Here is a 15245-nt window from a genome sequence, read left to right as displayed (position 1 = left end):
AAGGACTATACCCAGCCTCCTGCACAGACCTGGGAAAGAACTGGAACATGCGCTTTAATGGGCTTTCCAACCAAGGCTCGTGTGGGAAGGGCTTCTGGTCAACAAGAGGCCTCGTCTCTCAGAGAGCCTACGCAGCCCACATCATGGACTGCCTTTACGAACAAGGTCCAGAGAAGGTTAAAGACCCACTGTCTGCTTTAGTTACGAGTCAGTGAAGCCCAGCTCCTGGGGCCACTGCTTTTGCAACCATATCCCCAGGACAGCTCCAAGGAGAGGAATGATGTGGCCTCGCGGAGCACACTTTTCCCATCTGCAGAACAGCAATGATGATACTGACCGTCAAGACTGCTGCGGGGAGTGATACACACGTTATTATCACCCCGGAGTGGGCAGAATGCGGGAGCTGAGCATTGAGGCCACAGAGCTGGATTCAAGTATTTAATAGGAGACCTTGGGGAAGGAGCAGGAGCTCCCTCCGGCTTAGCTTCTCTTCATCAGCAGAGGTAGTAATAATCCTCACTACTCAGAGCAGTGAGGAGTAAATAGAGAAATGCAAATACTTAGCAGGGGCTCCAGAAGTTAACACCCAGGAAATACGAGCGATTGTTCTTAACAATGAGAACAAGCAGATCCAGTGACCATTTGGGCACATTTTGTTAATAGAATTCCCTCAATCCTGAGTCATTTTTGTTCCTGCTTGGCCACCATGAAACAGACTCCGAGAGCCCCCCATTTGATTTCCTGCACTCTGGGGGATGCCTTTCCTGTCCTCACCACCTGCAGCCCCTGAAGTGCACTTGCTACTCCTGTCACTGGAGTCGGGGCATCTCGGCTGACATCACAACGATGCACACTGTGCTCAGTCTCCCTGCTCTCCTCGGAGCTCTTCAGAGTGCCCTACCCCTGCAGGTGCTCTGCCCCCTTGGGAAGAATGACACACAACTGTTAATGGAAGGTGGACAATGGGACTAACAGGACAGGCACTCTTTTTGTTGTTGTTGTTTTTAAGGCATCAAGTAGTTTGGAAGTCAAGTTCAGTTCAATTTCGTTCTTACCCTTTTTTGCTTTTCTTGTAAAGCTTTGCTATCTTCTCCACAGGCAGCCCATACTTCTCAGATATCTGCAACACCAAGAACAAAAGGGCAGATGAGCATGGAAGGGGAACCGATGGAGGCACAGAGCAGAGGTCCAATTTTGCTCTCTCGGATGCTTTCCCACACGCAAAGTCCTCTTCACTCACGAGTTAAGTTCACAAAATGCTCTTTTCTGAAGCTCTCCCAGTGTGTGATAAAAGTGTCATTTCAGATCAGGAAAACAACGGACCCTCACCTTGATGTTGGATTAACAGGTAGCCCCACCACTTCCGATCCAGCTCTCTGCTGTGGCCTGGCAGAGTAGAAGATGGCCCGAGTCCTTGGGCCCCTCACCCATGTGGGAGACGCAGAAGAAGCTCCTGGGTTCAGGTCAGCACAGCCATTGCGGCCAACTGGGGAGTGAACCAGTGGATGGAAGACCACGCCCCTCTCTCTCTCTCTCTCTCTCTCTCTCTGTGTGTGTGTGTGTAACTCTGACCTTCAAATAAATAAACTTTAAAAAAAAGACACTAGCTCATAGTTTTGGAATCGCAAAAGCAATAGTAGGTGATCACTTTTATCAGATTAAATATGACAGCATTGTGTCAGCATGAGAAACAACAACTGTCATTCTCCATGGATGGGAGGGTCCCAAGCTCAGCCTTTTGGGAAAGAATGTGGCAGAAGCAAAAAACGCACATCGCCTTTGACACACATGAGCCGTATCCAGTAATCCGCTCTATGCTTATACTCGGAAATTCGCACATGACAAACACTCTTTAAACACATTTTGATATTTTCACAGTTGGAAACTGCAATCATCCAAAGTAATGTGGGAAACACATGAATTCATATTTTAAATGATTTCTTAAACTGCTGGGGGGGAGGGAAAACCAAGTTGCAGAACAGTATACGTAATACAATTTTATGTGTGTGTATATATATATACATGTACATAGGAAAACATTTAGAGGTGTGTGATGGGCACTATGGTTAAGGTAATGCTCAGGATGGCCCACGAGGGCCCGGTTTTGGTTCCCATTAACTTTGCTTTTGATCCAGCTTCCTGCTCATGTGCACCCTGGGAGGCAGCAGACTGTGGCTCAGATACTGGAGTCCCTGCTACCCCTGTGGGAGACCCGGATGGAGGACTGCACTCCTGGTTTTGGATTAGCCCAGCCCTGGCTGCTGTGCACATTTGGAGAGTGTACCAGTGGATGGAAGATCTCTCCCTCTGTCTCTCTGCCTTTCAACTAAAAGCAGAATAATTTTTTTTATTTGACAGAGTTAGAGAGACAGAGAGAAAGGTCTTCCTTCCATTGGTTCACCCCTCAAATGGCTGTTATGGCCGGCACTGCGCCGATCTGAAGCCAGGAGCCAGGTGCCTTCTCCTGGTCTCCCATGTGGATCCCTGCCACATTGGGCAGGGGCCCAAGCACTTGGGCCATCCTCCACTGCCTTCCTGGGCCACAGCAGAGAGCTGGACTGGAAGAGGAGCAACCGGACTGGATGCCAGCACCGCAGGCAGAGGATTAACCAAGTGAGCCATGGTGCCGGTCAGAATAATTTTTTAAAGAAAATATTTTAAGAACCCACCGGTCTATTAACAGGGGCTACCACTAAAGAATGTCAGAAGCAAGTAAATTCCTTTCTTTGTACTTTGTACAGCTCTGCACTATTTATTTTTACAATGATTATGTCACTTTATAAAGTAGTTTAGGGATGGATTCTAGAGATGCACCCTACATGCTTCTCATGCCTTCTCCATTGCCACGTCTAATCGGCCAACCCCTTCTGAGCCAGAGGTTGGTGGGGCTCCTGGGCAGCTAGGGCAGGAGAGGTTTGGGACTTAGGTTACTGAGAAGTCTAGCACAAGCCAGAAAAAGAGGAGGAAGAGTTCAAGAACAGCTTTGGAATAGCTTTGACTACTGGAAGGGGCTTATTCTACAGGGAATCGTAGATTTCCACCTTCCAATCCCCCCTCTTCCCTGGTAAGCTCAGAAGGGGCAGAACAAGTTCCTGCCTGTGGCTCAGTTCTCCTTTGTCACCACTGAGGTGCCCCCAAGCCACATCCAAGCCCAGATGAGCCCGATGTGAAACATGACACCTCTGCAGAGTTCTAGTCTCTCCTTGAGGCTGCCTTTAAGAGGGTGACAGAGATCTTCCATCCCTTGGCTCATTCCCCAAATGGCTGCAATGGCCAGGGCTGGGCCAGGTGGAAGCCAGGAGCCAGGAACTCCATCCTGGTCCCCTATGTGGGTGGCAGGGACCCAAGTATTTGAGCTGTCATCTGAAATCCTTGCATATTTTTTTTCATAATACACATTTCTATGAACTTCTTGAAGACTCCCTTGTATACACTGTCTTTAGTCATCTATAAATTCTATGTGCATAGAAGTACCATGTATGCTAGGTTCATCCTTGCATCAACCCTATATATATGCTACTGTATTCAGTATACACATTTAAGAATATTATTCTGAAAGAAATGAAGGCACTGACATATAGAGAGGTTGAGTGACTTGCCTAAGGTCACACTACTCCTACGGGTTGGAACCTTGGGTTTGGATTCCAAATCCGTGAGGACTGGAACCTCGTGGTCTGACTGTGTGGGATCAACCTCTACACAGGACTTACTGGCTTGTCTCTTCCCCTGTAGACACTGTGAGCCCTAACTTGGAACGTTTATTCTTCCTGGAATAACTCTTCCTACGTGAGCATCTCTCCAACTGGACTTAAGGTGGCTACGCTTTGTGGAGCCATCAATCAGACCTTGAGAAACCCCTCTCTCCTGGCCTCAGTTTCCACATCTGTACAGCGGTGACGTTATTTGCCTGCCACATTCACAGAGTTAGCATAAGGATTGAGTGATGCAGGGCATGTGAAGATCACACAGAGCCCTCAGCATGCTGTACATGGAAAGCCAGACACTCGATTCCATCAACAGATGGTTATGCTCAGGGCTCTGGGCATACACCTCAGACAGCAAGAGATGAAGCCCCAGGCCCATCTTGCATTGTTCTGGGGAAGAGAGAAACAGGAAGTGTCTGTCAGTATTAGACATGGCAAGTGGGGGTAGTGCCAGGATGTAACGTGAAGTAGGTGAGGGGATGGTGAGTGACAGGAGGCTCTCTGTGTGGGTCTGAGAGTGTCCATCTGATAAGGCAAAGTGTGACCAGAGACGAGGAAGGGAGCCTCGTAGACGTGGTAGAGGGGACAGCCTATGCGGAAGACCTGAGGTGTCCATCACCTTGCTAGGCTTTGTAAATTACTAGGTAAAACCACTCAAATGCCATAAAAATGTGAAAACTCATACCACCACCGCCAAATCCTTTGTGATTGTTTAAGACCTAATTATAGCAACCAGTGTTACACAGATGGCTCAACTAACATAATACCAGCGCGCGGATGGGAAGACAAACAGTATTTCCTCCATATTCCTAACACCTGGCGTATGGAGAACTTTTTCTATCTAGGTCTTTAGCGCTGTATGGGTCATTATTTTCTGACAGGTAAAATGGAGGTATAGGGGGGTTGGGAATTTGGTGCAACTGTTAAGTCAGTCAAGTCGCTGCTTAGGATGCCTGGTTCAAGTCCCGACTCCTCTGCTTCCAATTCAACTTCCTGCTAAAGCACACCCTGGGAAGCAACAGATGATGGTCCAAGTACCTGAGCCCCTGATGCCTATGTGGGAGACTAGGATGGAGTTCCTGGCTTTAAAAAAAAAATTCAAAAATGTTTATTTTCATCTACTTGAAAAGTTCATTCCCGAAATGCCTGTGACAACTAGGGCTTGGCCAGGCCAAATCCAGGAACTCCATCTGGGTCCCTTACATGGGGAGCAGGAGCCCAAGCCCTTGAGCCATCCCAGGATACATCAGCAGATAGCTGGTCAGAAGCAGGGTAACCAGTGCTCTGAGACAGGACATGGGCATCCCAAGTAGCAGCTTACCTACTGGCTCCTGGATTCGACCTGGTCCTGCCTTGGCTGTTACAAGCATTTGGGGGATGAAATAGTAGCTGGGAGATCTCTCTCTCCGCCTTTTAAACAATATGAGAGTAAATAGAAATGTTTTGCAAATGAAGCTAGGAGGCTGGCGCCGCAGCTCAACAGGCTAATCCTCCGCCTAGCAGTGCCAGCACACCGGGTTCTAGTCCCAGTCGGGGCGCCGGATTCTGTCCTGGTTGCCCCTCTTCCAGGCCAGCTCTCTGCTGTGGCCAGGGAGTGCAGTGGAGGATGGCCCAGGTGCTTGGGCCCTGCACCCCATGGGAGACTAGGATAAGCACCTGGCTCCTGCCATCGGATCAGCGCGGTGCGCTGGCCGCAGCGCACCGGCCACGGCGGCCACTGGAGGGTGAACCAATGGCAAAAGGAAGACCTTTCTCTCTGCTCTCTGTCTCTCTCTCACTGTCCACTCTGTCTGTTAAAAAAAAAAAAAAAAAAAAAAAGAGAGAGAGAGAAGCTAGGAGAGGTTCAGGACCACTGAGTAAGAATCATCCAATCTGTCCTCTAACAAAGTACCCCAGCGTGACACAGGTTCAGTGATTGTTTTCTTCCACTTTCTGGGGTTAAGAGTTCTTTCCAAGATAGGAAGAAGTCAAAGGGGACATTTTCCATAATTTGCAGGGAAATAAACCAACAACTCAAAGACTGCCAAACACAGCCCCAGGTTTAATCCAAGCCCATCCAATTCCATAAGCCACTCTTTGCCCTATGTGCTGCCCAATGCATGCTTAGGAAGGGACTCAGGACCTTGGTCTTACATGGAGATTTCTTTAATGAAGGCAAACTCAAAAATTATCTCAAGGAAGAGTGGTGTAATGCCTGCTGAGTGTAAGAGCAACCTGTTCTCTAGACAAGAGAACTGCTCCATCCTAGTGGGTGGCTTGACGTCCAGGCTGTAGGAACGCTGCCACCGCCCCCAATCCGGTCAACAGCCTGCCTGATGTAGCACCTTCCGGGTCCAACCTCAGTTCCCAGCTGAAGGATGGGGTCACACTGCTCTATTCTGCCTAGCTGATAAACCAGCATTTTACTACTGGTTGCCAACATTTTTTCTTCTAAAAACAAAATGGGGGCCAGCACTGTGGCATAAGGCCAGCATCCCATACGGGGCGCCAGTTCATGGTCCGGCTGCTCCTCTTCCAATCCAGCTTTCCGCTATGGCCTGGGAAAGCTGTGGAAGAGGACCCAGGTGCTTGGGCCCCTGTACCCACACAGGTGACATGGAAGAAGCTCCTGGCATCAGCTCTGGCCCTTGCGGCCATTTGGAGGGAGAACAGGCAGATGGAAGACCTTTCTCTGTAACTCTACCTCTCAAATAAATTATTTTAAAAATAATGGGAAATGTCTTTCTGGCTCTTTATCTTTCAATATGTTCTTTTACAACCACTGAAAAATCTTGCACAAAAGACTAAGAAGCCCTCCGTCCGTGTTTCTTAAAGCGTGGTCCTTCATGCCTGCTCAGAGTTGCCAGGAAATCAACTGTTAAAAATAGAGGGTGGTGCAAAATCTGCATTGGTAACACTCCCAGGCAATTTTTAAAACACACAATGAACCATATTAGAGTGTCTAGTCCAGAGGCATTTAGAACATTCACAATATGTGCACCTATGACCTCTGTAATTCCAAAACAGCCTATCACTCTCCGAGAAGCCCAAGAAGATGTCACTCCAGCTCCTGCCCCCAGTCCCAGCACCCACTAACCTGCTTTCCCTCCCCACGTATTTGCTTGTTCTGGACTCTTCCTACACTTTTGAATCCTGCAACGTGTGAACTTTCCTGTCTGACTCAACAGTGCCCCTCACTGGTTCTACCCAAAAGAATTAGAAACAAGTGTTTGGACCAAACCTTGTACGTGACTGTACATAACAGTATTTGCTCAAGGAAAAATGGGGGGAGGGGAAATCCAGTGTCTATCAACTGAAAATGGAAAACAAAACATAGTATACCCATCCCACATAACCAATCCCACAGAAAATTATTTGGCCATGAAAAGGAATGAAGTACTGATTTACAGAAGAACCTAAAAAAAAAGTACAGTAATTGAAAGCAATCGGCCACAACAGACCACATGTGGTTCGGCTGCATTTACAGAACTGTCCCGCACATGCTAACATTCAGCCCCGTAGCCCAGGATGCTGCTCCAGCAGCACTGGGCCGTGTCCCTGGCAGTCCTGTCCTATCTGTCACTGTGAATACTCCGAGTCTCCCACGTCACAGCTGTGTGGGGCTCAGGACTCAGCAGAGGAGTGGACGAGGAAGCGAGAAACCAAGGTCATGTTCAGGGTACTTCAAGAGTTCACAGGACACACCTATGGTTTAGAAACTGCATGGATGCCAAGAGTTTTTACACCAAATAAACCTATCTTAATTCCATTCTCATCCACTTTTTGATATCCTCATGTGAATAAAATGTAACACTTCTTGAGCCCACCTTGGGAAATACCAGGCATCAGGGGTAGAAAGAGAAAAACCCTAAATCACCACAGTTCTGCTATATATACTTCTTTCTCAACCAAGAGAGCATTCTTTCTGAATTACACCATTGCAGCTAGCAAGATGCTTATTTTAGTTTGGTATCTGGAGGGTAACGTATCTACTTGGAGGGGTGGGCATTTGGCATAGCAGTTAAGATGGCACTCAGGACACCTCTATGTCATATCCAAGTGCCCAAGTTCAAGTCCTGGTCCTGCTCTGGATCCCAGCTTTCTGCTAACGTACGCCCTGGGTGTCAACAGATGACGGCTCAGTTACCTGGGTCTCTCTGACTGATGTAAAGAGACCCAGAGTGAGTGCCAGGTTCCTGGTTTTAGCCTGGCCCTGCCCTGGCTATCATAGGCAGATGGTAAGTAAACTAGCAAATGGGAGCTCATCTGTATAACTCAAATTAATAAAAAGCCATTTTATTTGGTTTTGCGCAAAAAGACAAATGACTGCTTGCAGTTTAACACCCCCCCCCCCCCAGTATCTCACTGTGATTCGCCTGAAACTGACAGGGGATGGACACTCTCTAAGTTTCCTCCTCCTTGAGAAGCTGCGATCAGTCTCCACGTAGCCCAGCTCTTCCCTTTTCTATATAAAGCTCATTCTGGCTGCATTTTAATCATGACATTCCAGTTCAGGAGCGCATGCACACACACACACACACACACACACACACACACACGGGGCTCCCACAGGCTAGCAGGGGCCCATGGCTTACCGCCTCCATCAGTCCCTTGACCGTGGGGGACTTCAGCATCAAAGCATCGAACACGTCGTCTGTCTCCTTCCTCACGTACAGAAGCACTGAAAGACAAGGGGAGAAGTTCGGTGATGGGACTGGAGCCCTGAGGCACAAGCCCCCAGGGGATGCTTCTTGTCATACCCTTGTCACAGGCCGCCCTCAGCCACTGAGCCTCAGGTGACACTGACACCCTGTGACCAGGGGCGGCTCAGGAGTGATCCCGTGACACAAACCAGCAGCCAGGGAACACGTACCAGGCTCCAAGAGACTTTGACACAAAGACGTGTTCACGTTTGGATTTCTCAAGGCGGATGCATGACCTCTTTATGACACCTCCTTCTGCACCACTCTCTGCCACTTATCTGTTCCTTTGATACACATTGCTGAAGACCTACCTGGGTCCCTGGGCTGCGTGGTAGGAGCTGGGGTTGTAACAGGACTTAGGAAGTCACAGCCCTGCCTGGAAGGAGTTTGAGGGCCATTTAGGGAGGCAGCGATTCTTCAAATAAGCAGATGAGGAGATGTGAGAATGACGAAGGTAGGAAAGCATGCTTACAGGGGGCTGGCCTTGCTGGGCAGATGGCAGTGAGTGGGGAAGCTCAGCCAAGGTCACCTTGAAGGGGAGATCTGGGGTAGGAAGGGTAGGTGGGCGTCAGTGTAAGCAGTGGAGGGAGAGCAAGTCCTGGAAGAGAAGGAACAGGTGCACAGGGCAAGAAGAGAACTGGTACCCCAGCAGGCAAGTAGAGATGGACACAAAGTAACCGGCTCAGGATTCCACACCCCAGGCCAGCCTGTGCGGTGGTCCTGGCCATTTGACCTCTGCAAGCCTTGATTTTCCCTGTGAAGCAGGGATAACAGTATTACCTCCCCCCAGGTTGTGGGGGGATGCTGAGGGGTGAAAACAAACAAGAGCCACTTGGTACGCATAGCACCATGTCGAGCACACGGCAACCATGCGGGTCTCAGCCAGCCAGCGGGTGCTACCTGGAAGCAACTGTCATGGTTCTAGTGACCCCAGCACAGTGGAATGCAGCTCTTCTGCTCACTTTTCTATGAACCAACGCTCTGAATTTCAGAATGTTCCAAGCATGAGACATGGTAGGGACCCAGGGATCGTTAGAGACACACAAACTGAGCTCAGAGAGGCTGAGACACATCCCCAGGTGCCACTGTCACGCCAGCTGCTGGCTGCCATGGCTTTCCCTGCCTGCACCTATCCTTGTAACAGCTGTGCTGTGGCTCAGCTCCCAGAAAACACAAGGAGCTGTGGTCCAGACGCAATGCTGCAGCTCCAGAGGGCTGACGGTCTCCGCATCTGTCTCCCTCCTCCCAGTGCGGCTTCTGAGTCTTCAGAAAGAAGACAGACAAGGTCAAGGCCAAAGCCCCATGCACAGGTCAAAACTCTGCTGAGCCTGGGTGCCAACTACAGGCAGGCAGCAGCTGAGCTCCAGTACCCACCAACTAGAAGGATGCAGCTGGAGTCCAGAAAAAAGATGGTTCTAATTCAAGCTCTCACCCCTTCTCCTTTTTCCCTGATCCCTGGGAGCTTTCTTAGAGTGACCTGCTTTACCAAGGCCACGTCTCCAAGGGTGCACTCAGGGCCGGCCTGCATTTCCTTCCTGCAGCTGGTGAGTGCTCAGTTAGTGCATGATGGGAAGAAAAGGGAGAGAGAGGAAGAGGAGGAGGGGAAAGCAAATATTGCAGAGTTTCTTTTCTTTTCCACATCTACAATTGAACATAGCTCCAGGGATTTTCAAATTTAGGCCTTTGAAAGGCACACTTTGTAGCTTCCATCTCACCTAAAATGATTCAGTGACCCAACAGCTATTAAAAGACGACTCAATGTTAGCTGTACAAGGACAAGTAATTACAGCAGAGGACCTCAATTATACCCAGATAAGAGAGATTAAAGTCAAGGAGGAAAAAAGCCAAGGGTGAGTGTTCCAAATGGCAATTCTATAATTTGTTCCTGCAGTCTTCAACAGAAAAAAAAGAATAATTTCCAGCAGGCTGACTGCAGGAACCCCCAACCATATTGTATGAAGATGAGCACTGCTGTCGGTGGACTTGGCAATGTCTTCTCTGGAAGGCGGGTCCTGTGATATTCTCTGGCTGTCACTCTTGCTTCAGGGGTGGCCAGGCAGTGTTAGGGCTGCACTGTGCCATGTGGAAGAACACCAGGTGGGGGCAGTCCCATGGGGCTGCCGGGCTTGGGGACAGTCACAACCATACTTGGGGCACGCAAGAGTTGCGGTATGCCCCACCCCCCACCTTCCTGGCTGATGGCTTGCCCAGGGAGTTGGTTTTCATCAAAGCATGTCCACTACAGAGCAATGGCAACAAGAACAACCATGACGCATCCCAGGCCATGGACAGCCCAAGGCAGGTGGCCGCATGGAGCAACCCCAAATGACGTTAGTGAAGTCGCTCTGAAGAGGGGCTAATAATGGTTTTGATGGTCATTATGCTCACTCTCTCAGGAACGTCCAACAAATAACCTTAGGCACTGACGCTGACCCTGATCACTGTCAGAAGACCGTTGCTGCCCAGGAAGCTCCAGCAAGGGACTCAGTAACCAACTCCACTCTCCTTTTCCTGAGTGGTGGTCACGGCGCCCCCACGTGTCTCCGTGATCTAGATGTTTCAAAGGCCATCACCTTTCACTCACACCCTGATATAAGCGCTAAAGGCAATTTGAAATTGCCGGCTTTGCAATTTCAAAAGAACTTGGAAAACACGGTCTTTTCCTTGTCACCAAGCATGGAACATGGAGGGGAAGGGGAGCTGTGTCTGTGTGCTTCCCGGTTTCCACATAAGGCTGCCCTAATTTGCAGACATCAAGTAGGAAATGCATCCAGAAGTGGTGTTCAGAATGTGCTTGAATATTTGATGGAGAAGTCAGGAAATCTTTAAAGGCTGAGCTGATGCTAATGTAACATTTATGTACTCACGCTCTCCCCATTCGGAAACATTCATTTCTTATTCATGATGATGACAATAAACTAAAACAGGCATGATAGAACCTTGTTATATTGGTGAACAGAGTACTTACTACAAGGGGACCTCAAAAAGGGGAGCAAAGATGGGATTAAAAGATAAATTGATGGGGCCAAGTGTCATTGCACAAAGGGTTAAGCTCCCACCTACAGTGCTGGCCATCCCATATGGGCACCAGTTCAAGTCTGGGCCACTCCACTTCTGATCCAGTTCCGTGCTAATGTGCCTGGGAAAGCAGCAGAAGATGGCCCAAGTGCTTGCACCCATGTGGGAGATCTGGATGGAGTTCCTGGCTCCTGGCTTCAGCCTGGTCCAGCCCCAGCTGTTGCAGCCATTTAGGGGGTGGACCAGCAGATGGGAGATCTGTCTCTGTCTTTCCCTCCTGCGTTCCCTCTCCCTGTCTCTCTCTCCATAAATCTGTCTTTCAAATAAAATCTTTTTTTAAAAAGAGATATGCTTGTTTTGATGCAAAAAAATGGAAATCCATGTTCAGTGTTTGCACACTATGAATTGTCTATGAACTTTAAAAAAAAATTTTTGTTCCCTGCCGTTGCGGCCATTTGGAGAGTAAACCAACAGAAGGAAGACCTTTCTCTCTGTCTCTCCCTCTCACTGTCTGTAACTCTACCTCTCAAAAAAATAAAACCTTAAAAACATTTTTTTTATTAATTTGAAAGGCATAGTTACAGAGATGGGGTGGGGATAGAAAGGGAGAGACAGAGAGAGAGAACGAGCTTCCATCCACTGGTTCACTCCCCAAGTGGCTGCAATGGCCAGGGCTGGGCTGACCAAAGCCAGGGGCAGGAATTTCCTATGTGGGTGCAGGGTCCCAAGCACTTGGGCCATCCTCTGCATGCTTTCCCAGGCACATTAGCGGGGAGCTGGATCGGAAGTAGATCAGCTGTCACACAAACTGGTACCCATAGGGGATGCTGGCACTGCAGGCAGCAGCTTTACCTGGTATGCCACAGCGCCGGCCCCATTCTATGAACTTTTTTGAAGACCCTCTCATATTCATGAATTTCAAAATTCTTTGCAACAAAAGAAATTTATCTTTTAAAACTTTTTTTGAAAAACAGGCTTATTTTTGTGTTTATTTGAAAGGCAGAGGAACAGAAAGATTGGTAGGACAGGAAGAGAGACAGAGATATCTTCCATCAGTGGTTCACTCTCTACAAGGCTTCAACAGCCAGATCTGGGCCAGGCTAAAGCCAGGAGCCAAGAACCCTATCCTGGTCTCCCACGTGGGTGGCAAGGGCCCAAGCATTCGGGCCATCGTCTGCTGCTTGCCTTCCTAAGCATATTAACAAGAAGTTGGATTGGAAGTGGGGATTTGAACCAGCACTCCAACATGGGAAGCCGACATCAAAAGCTACAACTTAACCTACTGCACTGCAACACCAACCCCTAACTTTTTTTATTTTATTATTTTAGCCATTTGAATGGCAGAGAGATAAAGGTAGACAGATAAAGACCTCCCACCTGTTGGTTTACACCCCAGGTGCCTGCTACAGCCAGTGCTGGGACAGACTGAAGCCGGGAGCTGAGAACTTAATCCAGGTCTCCCACACGGGTGGCAGAGCCTCAGCCTCCCAGCATGTGCACGAGCTGGAAGCTGCACTTGGGAGTGAAGCTAGGACTTGAATCTGGTACTTTGATATGGGATGCAGGGACTCCACGTGGCATCTTAATGTTGACACCAAACGCCTGCTTCTAAACTCATCTTTTAATCCCATTTCCACAAAATTTCTAAAGTCCCCTTGTGTGAAGCGGCACTTGAGTGGCACGTGTCACATGTGCTAATCATTAGCCCTCATGGCAATGCTGTGCAGTTTCACAGATGAGGGCCCCAAGAGGAGAAGGGTGAAAAACCTTTCCCAGCTTAACAACTGCGGAGGGCTGAGCAGGCGACCGTCTGAGTGCCCTTGGCCATTATGCAAATCCCATTATAACATATAGGAGAAAATCACATTTCTCAATAACAAAAGGTGCAGGCCCGCGTGGATGCGTGGATGGTGGCCCCGTCTAACATGGTAAGCGGAGTCATTCAAGCTTAGTTGCGTGCAAGTCTGCAGTCTGTGGACGCCCTCCGTGGTGGCTGCAGCCGGCCATGGATCAGGGAGTGCAATGGCCACTCTCACACGTCCCTCTTGCCCTGTGTCTTGCTGGCCAAGATGTCGCCATGCTTGGGCTTTATCCCCCACCTGCTGGGTGGCATGGAGCAGGACCCTTGATAGAGAGAAACTTGGTATGCTGTGATGTCACAGAAAACAGAGGCTCATCCGTTGGTGTGAGACTTGTGATTTGAATCGTTCTCAGCTACTGGTTCCAATGAGGTCCTATTTGGACCTTGTAGCTCCCTGCTAGGGAGTCAACACATTCATCACAGTTCCTGCAAAGCCAAGCAAAGAACCAGTGCCCAGGAAAAGCCAAGGCTGAGTCAAGGTGATTCAAAGGACAGAGTTGAAAGCCAAGGAGAAGGCGGTAAACTCCCTGTGGGAATGAATCATCACTGAGCCCAGCGAGCACACCAGCTGGGCTCCCAGCTCTTCTCAGAGAAACACCCCCACCCTCCACGCTGGGAGGGCCGTGCCCCAACTGGAGAGATACCTCGTTTCACCCCTTCTTCCTTTATCTGCTTGGAAGGTGCTGGACCAAACTCTTCTTCCATGGGCCTGAACATCCGTTTAACAAGGACACCGCTGCTGAAAAAGATGGAGAGAGACTGTTAGGTCTGGCAGGTGTGAAACCCAAGGTCAAGGGCACACTCATCCCTGTCCTTGTCCTCTGCTTATGCCAATCCCAGCTCCCTGTCACAGGATCCACACTCCAAGTGCTGTTTCCCCTGGGAGGCCCAAGCCTTCACTGTCGGAGATCACAGAACGCCCACACCATCTTTAGGGGCACGGGCCTCAGAAAAGCTCCACCTTGCTGGATGCACAGGTGGCGACTCTGTGTTGAGCCACACCCCCCTGCACCTGTACCTCTGCCTTTTCTGCTCAGAGGGTGGGGATTCAGGAGGAAGCAGGAATCAGCCCCATATCTGTCACGGCAGCCCCCTCCAGCCGGCGGAGGCTTGGGCGTCATGCTCCCTCTCATCAGGCCATGGCCTGTCCCCACCTTCTATCTGCTCATCTCTCAGTCTGGCTGCAGGCAACTGTGGAGGTGCCTGAAACACCCCGGCTGGGATGCTCCGTCCTTTTGTCCTTTCCTCCTCCTCAGGAAAGGGCTTCCGACTCCCTTCCTGGAAGCCCGTGGTGCTGAGCCCCGTGTGCCCCAGGTCGGTCAGCGCTGATGCTCTCTGCATTTTCTCCCAGAAGCCCCTGTCCATGCTGGGTGCCCTATAGAAGGGCAGGACTGAGAGGTGCAGAAATTGGAAGAAGGCATTGATGCCGAGACAATGCAAACCCTCAAGGGAATAGACGCAGGTTGTCAGAAATGTGTTGTCTCTCTCAGGATTCTTTGGCACATGAGGCAATGCTGGATGGCTGGTCAGCGGCATTGGTACAGGAACTCGGGGGCCAGCCTACCTCGCTTTAAATCCCATGGGAACTTGGCCGAGTTTCTCAGCCTCCCTGGTCTCAGGCCTCTTTATCTTTAAAAGGAAGCTCTTGAGACAATTAAGTGCATTCGCCTATGCCAAGCACTCCCTTGTCTCCCTGACACACTGTTAGCAGCGTGGAAGTGTTAGATGGACATGACCGTGAGGACTACGATTTGCAGAGACCCAAGGGAGACAGAAAAGAGCAGATAAGGCAGATAGTTTGCCAGGACAGGTCAGAGTTACCAACAGAGAATAAAAAGTCCAACCTACCACTTGGGTTCAATATAAGGACTCATGTTGGTGAAGCTCGGTATCCAAACTCCCACCAAGATAACGCAAAAGCTTGCAGGGGCTGGCGCTGTGGCACAGATTAGGTCACTGCCTGAAGCACTGGCATCCTGT

The 15245-nt window shown here is 49.6% G+C and overlaps 1 protein-coding gene across 8 annotated transcripts in view; it reads right to left on the bottom strand.

Moving 5' to 3' along the window:
* Positions 1–15245, bottom strand: part of GRHL2 (grainyhead like transcription factor 2) — a 160669-nt gene that overhangs the window by 6968 nt on the left and 138456 nt on the right. For 7 of the 8 annotated variants that reach the window (XM_089336414.1, XM_089336411.1, XM_070075373.2 and 4 more), the window contains 3 exons: positions 13910–14004; positions 8279–8364; positions 1056–1120 (listed from right to left, as the gene is read on the bottom strand). In XM_089336414.1, coding sequence (XP_089192540.1) covers positions 1056–1120; positions 8279–8364; positions 13910–14004 — 246 coding nt within the window. The remainder of the gene's footprint in view (positions 1–1055; positions 1121–8278; positions 8365–13909; positions 14005–15245) is intronic. The other variant, XM_017341465.4, reaches the window with a different exon arrangement.

The sequence above is a fragment of the Oryctolagus cuniculus genome, chromosome 6 (genome assembly GCF_051225735.1).
Source record: "Oryctolagus cuniculus isolate XC-2025 breed Fujian yellow rabbit chromosome 6, ASM5122573v1, whole genome shotgun sequence".
In the NCBI taxonomy this organism is placed as follows: Eukaryota; Metazoa; Chordata; class Mammalia; order Lagomorpha; family Leporidae; genus Oryctolagus; species Oryctolagus cuniculus.
The sequence above is the reverse complement of the archived record's forward strand: the minus strand, read 5'-3'. Positions and strand labels throughout refer to the sequence as shown.